This window comes from Lampetra planeri, chromosome 51 (genome assembly GCF_965212315.1).
Source record: "Lampetra planeri chromosome 51, kcLamPlan1.2.h2, whole genome shotgun sequence".
Lineage (NCBI taxonomy): Eukaryota > Metazoa > Chordata > Hyperoartia > Petromyzontiformes > Petromyzontidae > Lampetra > Lampetra planeri.
In genome coordinates, this window is record NC_136157.1 from 6,550,153 (window position 1) to 6,568,474 (window position 18,322).

The 18,322-nt window shown below is 50.5% G+C and overlaps 1 protein-coding gene across 1 annotated transcript; it reads left to right on the forward strand.

Moving 5' to 3' along the window:
* Positions 1–4,505: 4,505 nt before the first annotated feature.
* Positions 4,506–17,712, forward strand: LOC144734520 (T-complex protein 1 subunit eta-like). The gene is made up of 12 exons (XM_078616756.1): positions 4,506–4,613; positions 7,029–7,182; positions 7,711–7,817; positions 8,322–8,447; positions 8,835–8,887; positions 9,703–9,874; positions 10,382–10,546; positions 11,015–11,203; positions 13,072–13,169; positions 15,250–15,382; positions 16,267–16,473; positions 17,234–17,712. Exons 1-12 carry the CDS (start codon positions 4,611–4,613, stop codon positions 17,453–17,455), a joined length of 1,629 nt encoding a protein of 542 aa, XP_078472882.1. The 5' UTR covers positions 4,506–4,610; the 3' UTR covers positions 17,456–17,712.
* The last annotated feature ends 610 nt before the right edge of the window (positions 17,713–18,322 follow it).

Here is an 18,322-nt window from a genome sequence, read left to right on the forward strand (position 1 = left end):
TGAGTTTGAATCCAGGTCCCAGCCTTCTGTGATTCAGAATCTTTATAGAGTTTGGAGGAATCCGAAGAGCTATGAAGCTCTTTTTTCTCAAGTGCAAGCGAGTTGATGGGCTCAGCAAGGATCACTGGTGACATGGCACGATAGACGGCAACACAATACGGATGAGGGAGTGAGAAAAATACCGATAGAAAATGAGAAACAAAAAACGTAATTATAATGAAATTGCAGTCTCATCTGTGCGGTTGCAATGTTTAACACATTCCTGCGGAGGGAGCTGGTAGGAACGTTGGATTGCTTGGTCAATGGCCAGGGTCAACGGCGGCGTGGTGTATTCCGCAAATATGCCCGACTGTGAGGGCGGGCACAAGCCGGCGTGAGTAGGTTAAACGTTGAGTTTTATAAGGGCACCACGGGGTGACCAGCCCCTCCCCACCCAGCCGCACCCCTCCCACCCTCCACCCAGCCCCATCCTCCCCACCCAGCCCCTCTTCATCCTCCCCACCCAGCCCCTCCCCACCCTCCCCACCCAGCCCCTCCCAACCCTCCCCTCCCCACCCAGCCCCACCCTCCCCACCCAGCCCCTCCCTGCACGACGGACACAATAATCCCCTGTGGGTTGGTGTAACCAGGAGGTTCCTACCAGTAAAACATCTACTAAGCATGTGCCTTATATCAGTGTGTTTGTCATTGCAAGGCCCGCGGGCCACTTCGTCCCCTAGTGGCCTTTAGTGCGGCCCCTGACGTGCGGTCCCCGACAATACACAAAGAGTAAAAACACCCCCCATCATCATCATCATCGTGCTGTCACAAACTCAACAGTGGTTCCCAATGTGTGGCGGCCCTCGCACTGATGATGTCTTATTGGTGAAATAAGACATCATGAAGAACACTGATTTAGTGATGCAACAATGATTGATTTCCATCGCTCTGATACTTCAGTGTGGACATGGATTGATACTTGCTACTCACAAACTGGGAATTTACTCAGCCTGCACTGGATATCCGCTCACGGCCAACACCAGTTACGATTACTTGAACCGGTCCTGGACCTCCTCTCCTAGGTCGGCTCAGCCTCAAATGAGTACCTAGTTCGGTGTGTCAACATCGCCACGGAGGAGAAAAAGGCGGCCGGGCGTGGTGCTGGCCACCCACCCCCTCGTGTGCCATGCCGGCCTTCATAGGCGCTCGCTAAACAGCACTTGCCCCAACAGTATGTTAAGGCTATACGGGGAATCTTTGTCTTTTGAGATTTAATCAACATAGTCCTAACTGATAATGTATGTGCGAACTTGAATTGACAGTCCGGAGGATCCGAACAGATGCTTCCCGTGCCTAAAGATGCCTCAGCCAAAGCTGACACGTCCGCCTCCAAGCGACCTGGTGTTGCTCGATCCGGCACAAACGGCGCACCAGACTGGGAGCAGCATACCGAAGACGAGGCTCCATCATCATCATCATTGGCGTCATCTCAGAGCTGTGAGAATGGCGTCACTAAAAGCAACAGCATCATCAGCGGCGGTGTCAGCGGTGGCAGCGTTGGCGGTGGCGGTGGCAGTGTTGGTGGCGGTGGTGGCAGCGGTGGCGGTGGCAGTGTTGGCAGCGGTGGTGGCAGCGGTGGCAGCGTTGGCGGTGGCGGTGGCAGTGTTGGCGGCGGTGGTGGCAGCGGTGGCAGCATTGGCGGCGGTGGTGGTGGCGGTGGCAGCATTGGCAGCGGTGGTGGCAGTGGTGGCAGTGTTGGCGGCGGTGGTGGCAGCGGTGGTGGCAGTGGTGGCAGCATTGGCGGTGGCGGTGGCAGCATTGGCAGCGGTGGCGGTGGCAGTGGTAGCAGTGTTGGCAGCGGTGGTGACAGCGGTGGCATCATTGGCAGCGGTGGTGGCAGTGGTGGCAGCGGTGGCGGTGGCAGTGGTGGCAGTGTTGGCAGCGGTGGTGGCAGTGGTGGCAGCGTTGGCGGTGGCAGTGGTGGCAGCATTGGCAGCGGCGATGGCAGCGGCAGCAGTGACGGTAGTGGTAGCAGCGGTGGCAGCGGTGGCAGTGGCAGAAGCGGTGGCAGTGGTGGCAGCGAAGGCGACGCCCCCGCGTGTGATGTGGGCGCAGGAAGAAAGTCAGAGGGAAGCGTGGACCAGCAGCCAACTCCGCGTCCCATTGGTGACCTTCGAGCGGCCATGAAGGCCGATCGGCGGGCTTCGGGTGAACGGGAAACACCACCGGCAGGTGGGGTCAGCCAGACGACGAACCGAGAGCCAAAGGAAAAGAGTGGCTCGAAGCAGCCGACGTTGTGCAGCACCCTGTGTAGTTTTTGTTAAATGCGAGCACCGTGACGGAGTTGATACTGGAATGGTTTTGTGCTGATGCTTTGACGTCGAATGACAAATGGCCGTATCGGCGGTACACGGGTGCGGCATAACGCCCCGGGTCGTCATAACGCAGTGTGGTGAAATAATAAAGATAATGTAATCAGCAAATCTGTTTGTCGGTGCTTAATTGACCCTGTCGCCAAGTTTGACGCGTTTCGAAGGTTTATTCAGTCTGCGCTTCCTTGCAGCAGCGCATCTGATGGGCTGATATCTGTCTGCTTATATGTCTGTCTATAGTTTTCTGGTTAGATTTTTGATGCTATTTCATTTGTACCTGATGATGATTGCTTGTGTTGCAATCGAAACGTCGTATGCTATTATTTAATTTATTATTTTATCTTTATACGTGACTTTACCGAAAGAACCAAAGAGTAATTCCTGCAGTCACGAAAGCTCCAAATTAAGATTCTTTAGAGCAGCGCATCTGATGCCCTTCTTCCCTGCATCGTATCTACCAAAATCCTTCGCCTTGAAGAAGGTTCATCGGCCGGGCCGAAGCGTCGTCCATTCATTTATGTTTCCTTTTAACAGAGGTGGGACAAAGTCATTGTTATGCAAGTCCAAGTCGAGTCGCAAGTCATCAAATTCATGACTCGAGTCTGACTCGATTCCAAGTCACATGACTCGAGTCCACATCTCATAGGTGGGACAAAGTCATTGTTATGCAAGTCCAAGTCGAGTCGCAAGTCATCAAATTCATGACTCGAGTCTGACTCGAGTCCAAGTCACATGACTCGAGTCCACATCTCATAGGTGGGACAAAGTCATTGTTATGCAAGTCCAAGTCGAGTCGCAAGTCATCAAATTCATGACTCGAGTCTGACTCGAGTCCAAGTCACATGACTCGAGTCCACATCTCATAGGTGGGACAAAGTCATTGTTATGCAAGTCCAAGTCGAGTCGCAAGTCATCAAATTCATGACTCGAGTCTGACTCGAGTCCAAGTCACATGACTCGAGTCCACATCTCATAGGTGGGACAAAGTCATTGTTATGCAAGTCCAAGTCGAGTCGCAAGTCATCAAATTCATGACTCGAGTCTGACTCGAGTCCAAGTCACATGACTCGAGTCCACATCTCATAGGTGGGACAAAGTCATTGTTATGCAAGTCCAAGTCGAGTCGCAAGTCATCAAATTCATGACTCGAGTCTGACTCGAGTCCAAGTCACATGACTCGAGTCCACATCTCATAGGTGGGACAAAGTCATTGTTATGCAAGTCCAAGTCGAGTCGCAAGTCATCAAATTCATGACTCGAGTCTGACTCGAGTCCAAGTCACATGACTCGAGTCCACACCTCTGCCTTTTAATGTCACAGTGTTGTTGATGAACGTGTTGTGTTGTTGTTATTTGTGATTGTGCAACCAGCACTGCCTTGCTAACTAACGTATTAGCTGTCAACCACAACTGGACTGTATCCATGGTAAGCCACTTCGTTGAGCTATCATTCGTGGCCAGGTCGCTTCTAAAGAAGCTAATAAGTTCAGTGGGCCTTACCTACTAAAATTAAAAATATATTTTCGTGATTTTATAACCTTTCCTATACTTTGTACTCTGTTTTTGTTGTTGTTTTGTTTGTTGTTGTTACGTTGTGACCCGCCCCTTACTGGACATGTGTGCATAAAGAGCTTCATAGCTCATCGGATTTCTCCATCATAAATAAAGATTGTGACAAAATAAATACATTCTGGTGGCCCCCTGAGTAAGATGGCGACTAAAGAAACGCGCCTGGACACCGGCAACCCCCTGAGTAAGATGGCGGTTGCTTCCTTACGGAAGTTGCGTCACAGTGGAGGGTGGGGTGGTCGGGGGGTTGGGTGGGGATCGGGGGGGCGGTGCTTCCAGAACGTTCGCGGCCCGTTCTCCCTCGTCACGTGACGCCTAAGCGCCCGCCTCCGTCCCATATGCCCCGCCCCTTTACCCCTGACCACGCCCCTCCCCAGTTGCCCCTCTCCCCCTATGTTCCCGCCGCTTCACCCATGGACCCTACCCCTCCCAGTTTAGCCACGCCCCCCTCCCATCTTGCCCCGCCCCTCCCAGTTTAGCCACGCCCCCTCCCCTCTTGCCCCGCCTACTTTATCTCTGACCACGCCCCTCCCCAGTTGCCCCCCCTTCCCCTACGTTCCCGCCGCTTCACCCATGACCCGTCCCCTCCCAGCTTAGCCACGCCCACCTCCCCTCTTGCCCCGCCCCCTGTACCCGCTGACCACGCCCCTCCCAGCCTCTCGTCTCCTCGTGCCGCGCGTCTCCTGCCGCCATGGTGAGTTTGTGCCTCGGCTCCCCCACCTCTCCCGGCATGGCCTCCAAGCGCCCGCGAGGCATTCGCGAATCGCGCGGGGCCCTAACACGGCCCCCGCCACACAGGGAGGCGGCGTTGACGCGCGTGGGTTCTAGACGAGGGAGGCCTCGCAGCGTTGGAGGTGTGGGGAAGCCCAGGCCTGTGCTCGGATAGAGCCCGGTTGGTTGTGTGGATTATAACGGGCGCGCTTTGCTCGTTGTGTGTTTGTGAGGGTTCGCGTTGTGTGTTCGCTACGTCGCTCACGCCGTCCTCGGGCTCTCGCATTACGTCGAGAGGGGAGAGAGACGCGGCGAGTTTTTTTTATTTAATTCGAGACATTCTGAGGCGAACTGCGCAATGAATGGGAGGTTTGACGGTTGACGCGGATCGATTCTTCCCCCGTGAATCGATTCCCCCCTCGTCGCGATTCCAGCTTGGGCGTATTTTTATTCTAGTTTTTTTCGCAGCTGGTTTTTAATTATTCTCGTCAGGTTCCGTCTTTTACCCCCCCTCCATTTTCAAAGTTTTGTTCACGCCGCGAGCATGAGAGCGATTGCGGCGTTTTAAAATACGCGAGAGTTGTGTTAGTAATCGATTTGTGATCGCGCACGTTCCGATCCAGTTAATCGATTCATCAATGTCTCGCTCGTGCCGTTTCATCTGCGTTACCGTCTTTGGCACAATTATCTTTTATCTTACATTTACGTAGCGCTTTTACCGAAATTCGCCTCATAAGGTAACGTGGGCGAATAGTCATTAACTTATTTATACAGTAATAGGCGCGGCTCTGCAATTGCTCTCTCACGCCACTGCTGGAGGAAGCTTCTAGAAAGTGGAATAGCGATTACATCGTCAATACACTCAAGATATAAATTGTGAATAGATATTACATCGTCAATACAATAAAGAGATTGAAATTGTGAATACAATCAAGAGATATTAACCGTGAATACAATCAAACATCGTGAACGCAATAAAAATATTTAAATCGTGAATACAATCAAGAGATATAAATTGTGAATACAATCAATGGATATAAATAGTGAATACAATATAGATATAAATCATTAATATAATCAAGATATATAAATCATGATTACAATCTATGGATATAAATCGTGAATACAATCAATGTCCGATCGCAGTCCAGTACAGCCTCATTCGGTGGAATAAGTTCTGTACATTAATTCGCCCAAAGCGATATATATAATTGATTGTGACATGATTACATTAGCATATTGGGAATTTAAATCATTTGATTACCATACCTGTCAACCCCTTATTAGTGCCTAACTTATTAGACCAATTCAGACCTTATTGGTCACCCCGTGCCCTTATAAAACTCAACGTTCATTCTACAATATCACATCACAAGGGAGAAACACAATACAAATAGACCACATGTTTTTTTGGCTGTATTGAAACGGCTATACGCCGTATGGACCTGAAAACTAAATTTCCCTCTACAAGAATACGGGTAAACCATATGGATTGACACCTATGAAGGCCGTCACGACACACGAAGGGGTGGGTGGCCAGCACCACACCCGATCGCCTTTGTCTCCCCAGTAGCGATGGTTTTACACTGTACCAGGTACTAATTTGAGGCTGAATCGACCTAGGGGAGGCCCAGGACCGGTTCAGATAATCGTCACTGGTGTTGGCCGTGAGCGGGAATCGAACTCGGGTCGCCGGGTTCATAGCGCAGCGCGCTAACCACTGCACTACCGCTCCCCCAAAACCTACCCAGCGTTACACACACAGCGTACAGAGTGCCAGTCGGTAGGCAAAGATCACCAAAACTAGATGGATAATGCTGGAGGAGGAATCCTATGAGCTATATCAAGCTCTTTTTTCCACAGATGTCTTTATCATGCGTTCATAATGAATGCGTCCATGGCCTTAGTGGTTCGCAAACAATCGGGACCCCCTCGACCTCATGTCGCGAGGAGTGGGTGCTTTCTCGAAGCGCATTCATTCTAGCGCAGTGAAAGGGTTAAATGTTTTGTTGGCGCTTACGAAAAGGTGTGGTTATCGTCACGGTGAGCAATCCAGAGGTCGCCGATTCAATCTCCCGGCGCGGAAATTGTAACAGTGGGAACGTTTCTTGCATGCCGCCAAGCCTCTATCCACTCGGCAGTAGACATGGGTGCACCGCATATTGTCAATCGGCAGGTCGCGTGTGGTGGGGTGAAGTGTGGGTACTCCCACCTTTTCCAAGACGTTTGATCAGAGTGAAAGAGTAGGCCAAATACTCCCTTTACGGCCTCTCTAGAGCTTCGTCTCGTGGATGGCTTGCGTGTAAAGGCCTACCCAGGGCTGATAATCGACTAACAACCTTATTTGCCACCCATCAGACTCCATGATGACCGTGTGTGTGTGTGTGAACGATGCCAGAACACGCCAATCATTCTGCTGAAGGAGGGCACGGATACGTCCCAGGGGATTCCGCAGCTGCTGAGTAACATCACGGCGTGCCTGGTGGTCGCCGATGCGGTTCGCACCACGCTCGGCCCGCGGGGCATGGACAAGCTGATCATTGATGATCGCGGTACGCAGGGGCACGTGCGGGGGACGTTGGTGTGGCTCCAGCAGGGGACGTGGAGGCAATGCATTGCAACTCTATCCTTCGTCCACCCCCCACCCCCCCAAATCTCCCTCATCTTCCCAAATCCCTCATCTCCGAACTCTGTAGACGATTCAGAATGCTTCCAGACTTCTTCCTTGCACTTGTACACGAGCAGGCACCACGGTGGCGAGATGTTAACTACCTTACCTGGTATAGAGGGAGGTTGTCAGTTCAACTCCAACCCTGACACCTGTATATTTGGAGTTTGCGTGTCTCTCTCCCCGTGGTCGCGTGGATTTTTCTCCGTGTCCGGGTTTTTCCCTCATTTAGAATAGATGTGCCTTTAGAGCATTTGCCTGCTTTAAATTTCCACAAGTCGATAAGCCGCTTCGTTGAGCTATAATTTGTCGCCAGGTCGCTTCTGAAAAAGGATTTGCTGAATCAATGCCAGGGGAGTGGTAAAACTTATTGTAATGCTTATAACATCAGCGTCTCTTGTGTGTTGTGCAGGAAAATCCACCATCTCCAATGATGGAGCCACAATCCTGAAGCTTCTGGAGGTTGTCCACCCCGCTGGCAAGACTCTGGTGGACATTGCTCGCTCTCAGGATGCAGAGGTGATGCGTGTGGTGTTGTGTGTGTGTGTGCGCTGCGGCGTGCACACAACTACTTGGCCAATCTGGCTGACTGGAGGCTTAGTAAATTCATAGTTTATGAGTACCATGCATTAATCTGTGTTCACACTGAATCATCGGAGCGATGGGAATCAATTATTGTTGCATCACTAACTCAGTGTTCATTAATTTTCAAGAGGGGGGTGGCCACTTTCGCCGATAAGACATCATCAGTGTGAGGGCCGCCACACATTTGAAACCATTGTTGGGTTTGTGACAGCACGACGATGATGGGGGGTATTTTCACTTTTTGTGTATTGTCGGGGGGCCGCACTAAAGGCCACCAGGGGCCCGCCAGTGGCCCGCGGCCCTCGCACTGAAGACCACTGCTCTAACCTGTACCACGTGGTCACCGACTTGACCATACACATTTAGAGCATTGCTCCAAGTGTGTTGCAATCTCCGGTGTCTCAAGCTGATGGACGTGTGCGTGGCTTTCCCGCTCAGGTGGGCGACGGCACCACGTCGGTGACTCTGCTCGCCGCCGAGCTGCTGAAGCAAGTGCGGCAGTACGTGGAGGAGGGGATGCACCCGCAGATCATCACGCGCGCCTTCCGCAAGGCCACCGGCCTGGTGCGTTTTGGAGCGTCGAACAACGTTACATTGCCAACCTATGAGCACAGCTCTTCGGAGTAGTCTGTTCCCCTATAACGCAGTGGTGGTTGCGTTCCTAAAGAACACCACGTTGTGGAAAAATGGCGTTAAAATTAATTATGTAGGGTAAAATGCAGTCCGCGATAACACGGGAGATGTCGAATAGAGGGGAAGATGTTGTTGCTCGCTTTCTCCAAAAGTCGTTCAGTAATTAGTCATTGAAATCTAAACGCGTCTGTGAACTTACCATGCATCTAATTTTCTCCCAGAAAACACCACTCTCTCTCACGTGAGTGATCGTCGTGAATGTCCTGCCTACGTTGCGTGTGTGTGTGTGGTTCTTAACTCGTCATTTGCACCTTTCAGGCCATCGAAAAGATCAAAGAAATATCTGTGCCCGTCAAGAAGGAAGATAAGGGGTTCGTAGTTTGATTTTTATTTACACTTTAAGAAAATTTAATTATTTTATCACCGGACCATATAAAGCAGGGTTGCCACGATATAGTTTTGCACGGTACGATACAGAATTAAATGTCAATATAATGATTTTCGCGATGTCAGTTTGTATGCATGTATATTCAACTTCTTTCGGACTCTACATAGCCATCCGTGCCAATCAGATATGCGATTAACACCTCTAATTTAGTGCGATTAGCACCTCCTTACGTTTTCAATGATGGTCCGCTTTCGGATGCGCTTCTGCGGCCGTCTGGAACGCGCTTCCGATATTACGAAGCCACTGGAGCTGTGCACTTCTAGATTGAAAACTAATTTCTTTAAAACTTGCAATTTTTGTTTAGTTTGCCCACCCGCACCTCCTACGATTAGCATGGTTGGCTACGTACGGTGCGAAAGAAGTTCAACGCACATATTTATTCATGCATGACGATAACGATGATGACGACGAGGATCTCCTGTGTCCTGCGTCGCAGAGAGCTCGGGGTTCTGCTCGTGAAGTGCGCCACCACGATGCTCAACGATTAGCGCCTCACATTTGCGATGATGGTCCGCTTTTGGATGCGCTTCTGCGGCCATTTGGAATACCCTTCCCTCCAAAATTAGGAAACTACTTTCTTTAAAACTTGCTTTTTGTGTTTAGTTTGTGCTCCCAGCACCTCCGATGGGCACGGTTGGCTAAGTACGGTGCGAAAGAAGCTCACCACACACATTCATACATAGATGACGACGATGATGATAAAGATGATGACGATCTCGTGTGTGTCTTTCGTCGCAGAGAGCTCCGTGCTCTGCTCGTGAAGTGCGCCGCCACTGCGCTCAGCTCCAAGCTGGTCTCGCAGCAGAAGGACTTCTTTGCAGCGATGGTCGTGGACGCCGTGTCCATGCTGGATGAGCTCATGCCCCTCAACATGATCGGCATGAAGAAGGTGCAGGGAGGCGGTCTCGAGGTACTGCTGCTACCGCACGCACGCACACGTACACACGCACACGTACACACACACGCGCTTCGCGATGTTCGCTTTTAAACGCTTTCCCGACGAAGGTTCCCCGAAGCTTTGATGCATTTTGAAAACTCTGTCGTGTAACGGGGAGGGTGGCGAGGGCGGTCACAATAATCTTTGTAAAGATGATCGAATATTGGATAATAGTTGAGTGCTGCTGTTGGGGACTTTCCCTGTTTGAAAACTGGCCACGTTGATCAAAAGGTTGCCCATAACTTCGAGACACAAGCAGTGATGATGATGACGACAATCATCAATCCCCCGCACAAAAAATGGTACTTGTGCTCATTCCGAATGCGATTAAAATCTGAACTACAACGGATATTTTCAGCGATTTTCTTTTTGCTTCCCCCGCTCCCCCCCCCCCCTTCGGATGGTCAAAGTTGTTGCTGCAGCGATCGTAGTCGTAGTAGTGCTCGTCGTGAACATCGACCGTTTCGTCGCGCCTTTCAGGACTCCCACCTGGTGGCCGGCGTCGCGTTCAAGAAGACGTTCTCCTACGCCGGCTTCGAGATGCAGCCCAAGACGTACGCACAGCCCAAGATCGCGCTGCTCAACGTCGAGCTCGAGCTCAAGGCCGAGCGCGAGAATGCCGAAGTTCGCGTCACCAACGTCCAGGTACAGGCGGTCCCCCCCCCCCCCCCGGCTTACGGAAGGGTTAGGGTTCCGTAGATCTGTGACCCGTACGTCGGAAACTGAACAACTTCCCCCCAAAATCAGGATAAAATCTCATAGCCGGAAATTGTTGTGCCTCCCCTACCCAATTACCAGTTTGTTTTCTCTCCGTACTCTATCGCGCTGTCGTCTTACAGAGATGCATAGACTCACCCATAGTTTGTTGTCCTTCCCCCCCCCCGCACCTCCTCGAATTAGCATGGTTGGCGACGTACGGTGCGAAAGTCGTTCAACATACGTACATACTCGGATGATTCTAGGGCGTCATATACCCTAGTTTGTGTTATTTTTACGCTGGTTTACATCAGGAAAGCCTCACCGAGTGTCGGTTGACCACGTACCGCATGAAAGAAGTTCAACACACGTACACGCATTGCCGTGCGTGCGCGCGTCTGTCCGTCCGCCCGCCAGGACTACCAGGCGATCGTGGACGCCGAGTGGGGCATCCTGTACGACAAGCTGGCGAAGATCGAGGCGTCGGGGGCTCGCGTCGTCCTCTCCAAGCTGCCCATCGGCGACGTCGCCACGCAGTACTTCGCCGACAGGGACATGTTCTGCGCTGGCCGCGTGGTCGAGGAGGACCTGAAGCGCACCATGATGGTATGGGCGCCCCCGTCGACGCGCGAGCGCTCGCCTTGACACGCCACACGAACCACAGCGTTGTCGCTGGCGGGGGGGTTGGCGGTGACACAAGCGATTCGGTGCAAGTGATTTGGCGCGCGCCGCGCCACGAACCCCGGCAGTACGGGTTTTCGATTCACCGCTCGCGGACGGCCACAGTGTGCGTTTGTCTGAACCGGTTCTGGGCCTAGACAGAATCGGAATATTGTTACCGGAGGAGGAATCCGATTAGCGATATATAAAGCACTTTTTCACAGATGTTCAGTCAGAGCAACGGGGTAAGAACGTTGTCAACAACAAACAGTACAAAAACACGACAGGAGTGGAAAGTACAAGTAAGGTAAACAAATCACCCAGTCGCATACAAATAAGACTAAACCATCCCCATCCTACTAGACACAGACCTAGGTCGACTCAGCCTCAAATGAGTACCTGGTGCGATGTGTAAACAGCATCGTCACTGGGGAGACAAAGGCGGACGGGTGTGATGCTGATCAATCCCATCCCGATTGCGAGCTGTGCTGGCCTTCATTGGTGCTGCTCACTAACATCACTTGCTCCAGTAGTCTGTTAAGGCTGATCGGGGGATCTGATAATTAATCATGATGCACCAGAGGTCGCAATCGGGTACCCGATACCTGTACCCTACCCGTTACCCGGCTACCCGTACCCGGCCTGGTACGGGTACCCGTTTGCGACCCTGGTGCGGTCGGGTACGGGTAAGCCGTGAGTCACTGGTGAGTAACCGTTTGTCACTCATTTCTCAACGTCTTGTCTCTTCTCACAATTCAAGTTCCTGGAATCAACCCACCCGCGCCTGCAACATGGCTTCATCCCAGAGATCGCAATCGGGTACCCGATACCCGTACCCTACCCGATACCCGGCTACTCGTACCCGGCCGGGTATCGGGTAGGGTACGGGTCACCGTACGGGTACGAGTATCCGTTTGCGACCCTGGTGCGGCCGGGTACGGGTACGGGATTGTAAACAATGCGTTTTACCTAATGTGTATATCAATGACCTCTCAATTTGCACAAAGATTAATGTTATCATTTTATTAACATTGTTTTTTTTTTTATAAACCAAGCTTTTTAAAACTTTTTTTTAGTGTTTTATTGCACCGTGGACACTGGAAACTTAAAAAGTTTTGATGTCCATAACATGATTTGGTACCGGGAACTTGTTTACATATGAATGTGTTGTGAATGAGTACCTCAATCATTTTTCTGTAATACCTTGTTATTGTAGATGTAATTATTATCATCCATTCTTTTGAAATATGTCGTCTTAATGTAGCTTCGATGTGGATAGTTTTCACCAATTGTCATTTTGCATCTCTGAATGAAAACCTGGTAAAAAAAAATCCGCTTTGGTCACATTGTGTTTGAGAATGTAAACATGTTTGTAATATTAATGGCACAAAGTTAAACAAAAGTCTTCGCATTTTTTTTTTAAATACTCAGCTCTGGCGCATCCTGCGAGTCACCACCATGTGCTTTTTAAATCCGTTATATTAAGTTCGCTTGCTTGCTTAGGACCGTGCAAATCTTTCGGTCGTTTTTTAACCCACTTCCCGTGATCCAATCGAGCTGACATTTTCCACACAGGCTCGTTGTGCGTGACAATTAATGGTCGTGACAATTTTTTTCCAAAATTTTACACTTTTTAGGACAAAAATATAATATTTAATTACCAATTGCTTAATGGTGCAATGCAATCATCTGACCCATAGGTGGCAGCCATCTCAAGCCAGAGGACGAGAGGACTCTAGCCGCCACGCATATAAAGGATTTAGAGTGAAAAACTTTGTTTTTACGGGTTATACTTATTTGGTTCCTTTGCTTAGGCTTGTGGCGGCTCAATCCAGACCAGCGTCAGTTCCATGACCGACGATGTTCTGGGACGATGTGAGCTCTTCGAAGAGATGCAGATCGGCGGGGACAGGTGAGGAAGCGTGCAACGGGCGGCACAGTGGCGCGGTGTTCGACCGCGTACGGACACGGCGGAACGTGCTGTGTAACTCGCGTCATTTCGTCGCGTTCCGGGGGAAGCGCATCGTGGTGATGTCGTACAGCGGCGGGCTGCATCGTGTCGCGCGCGGCAATCGAGTACGGGAACGGCCCTCTTGTCAGTCCGCCGCTGGGGAAAGGCGCCCATGCGCGACGTGTGGGTTATCAGGATATAAAAATAGGGTAAAACCTATTATATTTTGATACTGACCACCAATTAGCAAAGGGCCCGCAGCCACTCTTTGACAACTCTGGCAATCTTGTGGTGGTTATTCATCCTGGCACGAATCCAGACTCCTCCGTGCTTAGTCGCGAAGGTTTGGTGAGATATGGGATGCTTCCTGGGTTATTTGGAAGAGCTGGGAGTACGAACACTTACCCCCACCACGTTTATACCGCTGGGTTTGCAGAGGGTGCGGGGATGGGTTTTTACGAAACTGGCCTATTTTTTTTCAACTTTAATCCGCTAATTTATGTGCAATGAAGAAGGGCCATTGCTTGAAACGTTGCCTTTGATATTTTTTTGTTTGGACTAGAAGAGCAATCCGATGACCTATGAAGCTCTTTCACACGTAGGCTTTCGCGACCAATATCATCCATAATATAGTTTTGTTATGGGTTAAATCGCGTAAATATGGATGTGTCGTTAAACAGAACATGCCAATTTGTTAACAGTACAGCGAAACCGGTGTGTTGGAGAGCAAATCCACAGTGTTGTGGATTTGCACACCGGTGTACTGTATTAGTAACTATGGCCACGTTCTGTTTACCTGTCGGGTGGTGGCGGGTTTAACGACACATTCATATTTACGCGATTTAACCCAAAAAAACCTGTATCGTCTTCGAAGCTCTTTTTCACAGATGTCCAGTATAGGGCAGGTCAGAAAAGTTACAACAACAGACAATGCACAAAAACACGGAGTGCAAAATAGCGAAAATGGTAAGCACGTCACTAAATATAAATAAATTCTATAAGTCCGGTTTATTGAGATTGGCACGGGCAGCAAAAATGTAAACAGAACGGTCCCAGACCACACCAGGATAACAACACACGGTAGTAGTAGTAGTAATCCCTCAATAAAGTTGGACATTAACACTGAACTATCGACACACTGCAGCAACCCTTCACCACGAGTACGTGGGCATGCTTATTTCCATGTGCAGTCCGTTCTCCTGTAAAGCCGCGTGTTGTTTTCCTGACGTGAATTTGCTAAAACACAATGATGAATGTGTTGGGGAACACGTTTTTTTTTATAACGCTGATGCGTAATGGATACAACGCGATCGAGTGAATGGAACTACGTCGCGCGAGTAAGAATAAGCGGTTGTAACGGCCGCATCGACGTAGCGTCGCACAAGGCATTGGGATGCTGCTGGATACTTCTCGACACTACCCATGCCCACGTACGCATCTCCACGTATGTTATCACCGACTAATTTACCCCTCTTATAAATTATAACGTGATCTTTCCGTAACGCGGTGTTCTTCAGGAATGCAACTACTGCGTTACTGGAGAATAGACTATATATGTCTTCTTGGTTCTTTCGGTAAAGTCACGTAGAAGGGAAATAATAAAAATAAAACATAATAAAATAATTTTCACGACGTTTCGGCCACAACGCAAGCAGCCGTCCTCAGGTGAAGAACAGGTCTGTCGGAAAGACAGTTTCAGACACTGTCTTCCCGACAGACCTGTTCTTCACCTGAGGACGGCTGCTTGCATTGCGGCCGAAACGTCGTGAGAATTATTTTATTATGTTTTAGGTGAAGAACAGGTCTGTCGGGAAGACAGCGCTGTCTTCCCGACAGACCTGTTTCTTCACCTGAGGACGGCTGCTTGCGTTGTGGCCGAAACGTCGCGAGAATGATTTTATAATGTTTTATTTTTATTATTTAATTATTTCCCTTCTACGTGACTTTACCGAAAGAACCAAGAAGATGAATCCCTGCAGTCGCAAGAGCTTTAAATCGAAAAAGACTATATATGTGCGCGTGTTTTCACTCGTGTGTGCAGGTACAACTTCTTCAAGGGCTGCCCGCAGGCTAAAACCTGCACTATAATCCTGCGCGGAGGAGCTGAGCAGTTCATGGACGAGACGGAGCGGTCTCTGCATGATGCCATCATGATCGTGCGGAGAGCCATCAAGGTACGTTCCTCGCCTCGCATAGCCAGACAATCGTCGTCGTCGTCGTCATTTTAATATTCATACCACGCCTCGGTATCATGCAGTGCATCTCAAGGTGCCGGAGCAAAGGGTTATATGAGATACAGAGATTCCTCTTAATTACAAATGAGTTCGGTTCCAGGGGTCTGTTCGTAAGTCCCAACTGTACTCCCGTCGATTCCAAACGCGCTGTACGGCGTGTACACTGAAAATGGGGAACGGCTTTGAAAGTTGTATAATCTCCAGTAGATGTAGATGCCACCACCACCATCTATTGCGCGGCGGTTGAACTTAAGACTCCGAGTCTGAACAGGCAAGTGGACATACGCACCAGGTTTTGTCCGTATCTCTGAAAGTGCAGTCCCTGCACTAAATCTATATTTGAGTACCAGTGCTAAAAATTATGAAAAATGAGAATTGGTTTGACCCTTTCTGGCAATCAAAACAGGAGGTGTTTTAAGATGTTCACACACGAGATTGAAAACTCATTTCTTTAGATCAGCTTTTTTTGTGTTTAGTTTTTTTGACCTTCCCCGCGCACCTCCGATTAGCGCGGGTGACTACGTACGCTGTGAAAGAAGTTCCAACGTACGTACGTGGAAGCGATTGCAGTACCTCGCGCCCCAACGTGTATCCCCTTTCGCAAACCAAACAACTGTCGGTGGGCAACGTTTTGCTTTCTGAAGGGGCCGAGCCGCCCTTTCAAATTTCTTTGGCACGTTAGTACTGGCTCGGCGCAGGCCTCGGCATAGCCCGGTTGTCCTGGGGGGGGGGAGGGGGGGGTGTCGGGAAATATGTTCATCGAATTACTGCTATAACAACAACAACAACAAAAAACCTTATCGTGCCTGCCTGCCTACGCGTAGAACGACTCCGTGGTGGGCGGCGGTGGCGCGGTGGAGATGGAGGTCTCGCGCTACCTGCGGGACGTGTCCCGCACCATACCCGGCAAGGAGCAGCTGCTGCTCGGCGCGTACGCCCGCGCCCTCGAAGTGATTCCGCGCCAGCTGTGCGACAACGCCGGCTTCGACGCTACTAACGTTCTCAACAAACTGCGGGCCAAGCACGCACAGGTACGTGCGTGTATGCGCCCCACCCCCCTCCCCCCCCCCCCCTCTTTTGGTGTTACTCGCAGTCCTCACCGTTTGGTTTGCTCGGCCGTGTCTTGAGTGTGTGTGTCGTCTGCGTCTCCCAACTCTGTTACTCTTATCTCAGTGTCTCTCCGGCTGTTGTCCCTGTGTCTGTGTGCGTGTCTATGGGGAGCGGTTAGCGCGCCGCGCTATGAACCAGAGGTCGCAAACGGGTTTTGATTCCTTACGCGTACCCGGCCGCACCAGGGTCGCAAACGGGTACCCGTACCCTACCCGATACCCGGCCGGGTACGGGTAGCCGGGTATCGGGTAGGGTACGGGTATCGGGTACCTGATTGCGACCTCTGGGATGAAGCCATGTTGCAGGCGCGGGTGGGTTGATTCTAGGAACTTGAATTGTGAGAAGAGACAAGACGTTGGGAAATGAGTGACAAACGGTGACTCACCAGTGACTCACGGTCTACCCGTACCCGGCCGCACCAGGGTCGCAAACGGCTACCCGTACCCGGCCGGGTACGGGTTGCCGGGTATCGGGTAGGGTACGGGTATCGGGTACCCGGTTGCGACCTCTGGTGTACACGCCGTACAGCGTGTTTGGAATCGACGGTAGTAAAGTTGGACAAATCGATTTCCAAACAAACCTCTGGAACCTAGCTCATTCGTAAGTACAGCTCAGCAGGCCTCACCTGTTCAATAAAAATAGAATAATAAATAACCACGCGTCTCTCCGCGCGACCCCCAGGGCGGGCTGTGGTTCGGAGTGGACGTGACGACGGAGGACGTCGCCGACAACATGGTGGCGTGCGTGTGGGAGCCGGCCGTCGTCAAGATCAACGCCCTGACGGCCGCGTCGGAGGCTGCGTGCCTCGTGCTGTCGGTGGACGAGACGATCCGGAACCCGCGCTCCTCGCAAGAGGGCGGCGGAGGCGGAGGCGCCGGCCGTGGCCGCCCGCACGCGCACTGAGTTCACCGTGGCGGTGGTGGTCGATCGCCGGGCCCAGGTCGATGTGCTGAAGTAAGGGGTGGGCAGCTCGACGTTTTGGGCGCACAGCAAAGGCGCGCGCATGCCCAGTATACCCACGTAGAAGTTCTAGCACACACACACACACACACCCGCGTCGTCCAATGGCTGTCCCACGCTTTCTCCGCGTAACCTGCTTAACGAGCGTCAAGAACTGTCAAGTCCTCGTGAAATCAATAAAGAAGTACTGTTTGTTTGAATCGTTGTCGAGCGTTGTTTCGTTCTTTGTGTATGCTTCTTTACGTGGTCTTGCCCGAAGTTAAAAGTCAGCCAGAATGCACCAAATATTGTTTGTTAGTCCGCTTGTCCTGGTGAGGGTTGCGGTGGCAGCGTGTTGAGTAGTGGTGGTCCACACCTCCCTGGCGACATACTCTAGCACTACTACACTATATACTACTACACTATACACCAGAGGTGTGGACTCGAGTCATGTGACTTGGACTCGAGTCAGACTCGAGTCATGAATTTGATGACTTGCGACTCGACTTGGACTTGCATAACAATGACTTTGTCCCACCTCTGCTATACACTACTACACTATATACTATACATTACTATTCACGACTACACTATACACTACTATACATTACTATACACTACACTATACACTATTACCCTATACGCTACTATACATTACTATTCACGACTACACTATACATTACTATATACTACTACACACATACACTATACTCTACATTAATATACACTACTATACATTAATATACACCACTATACACTACTACACTATACACTACTACACTATACACCACTATACATTAATATACACTATACACTACTATACATTAATAT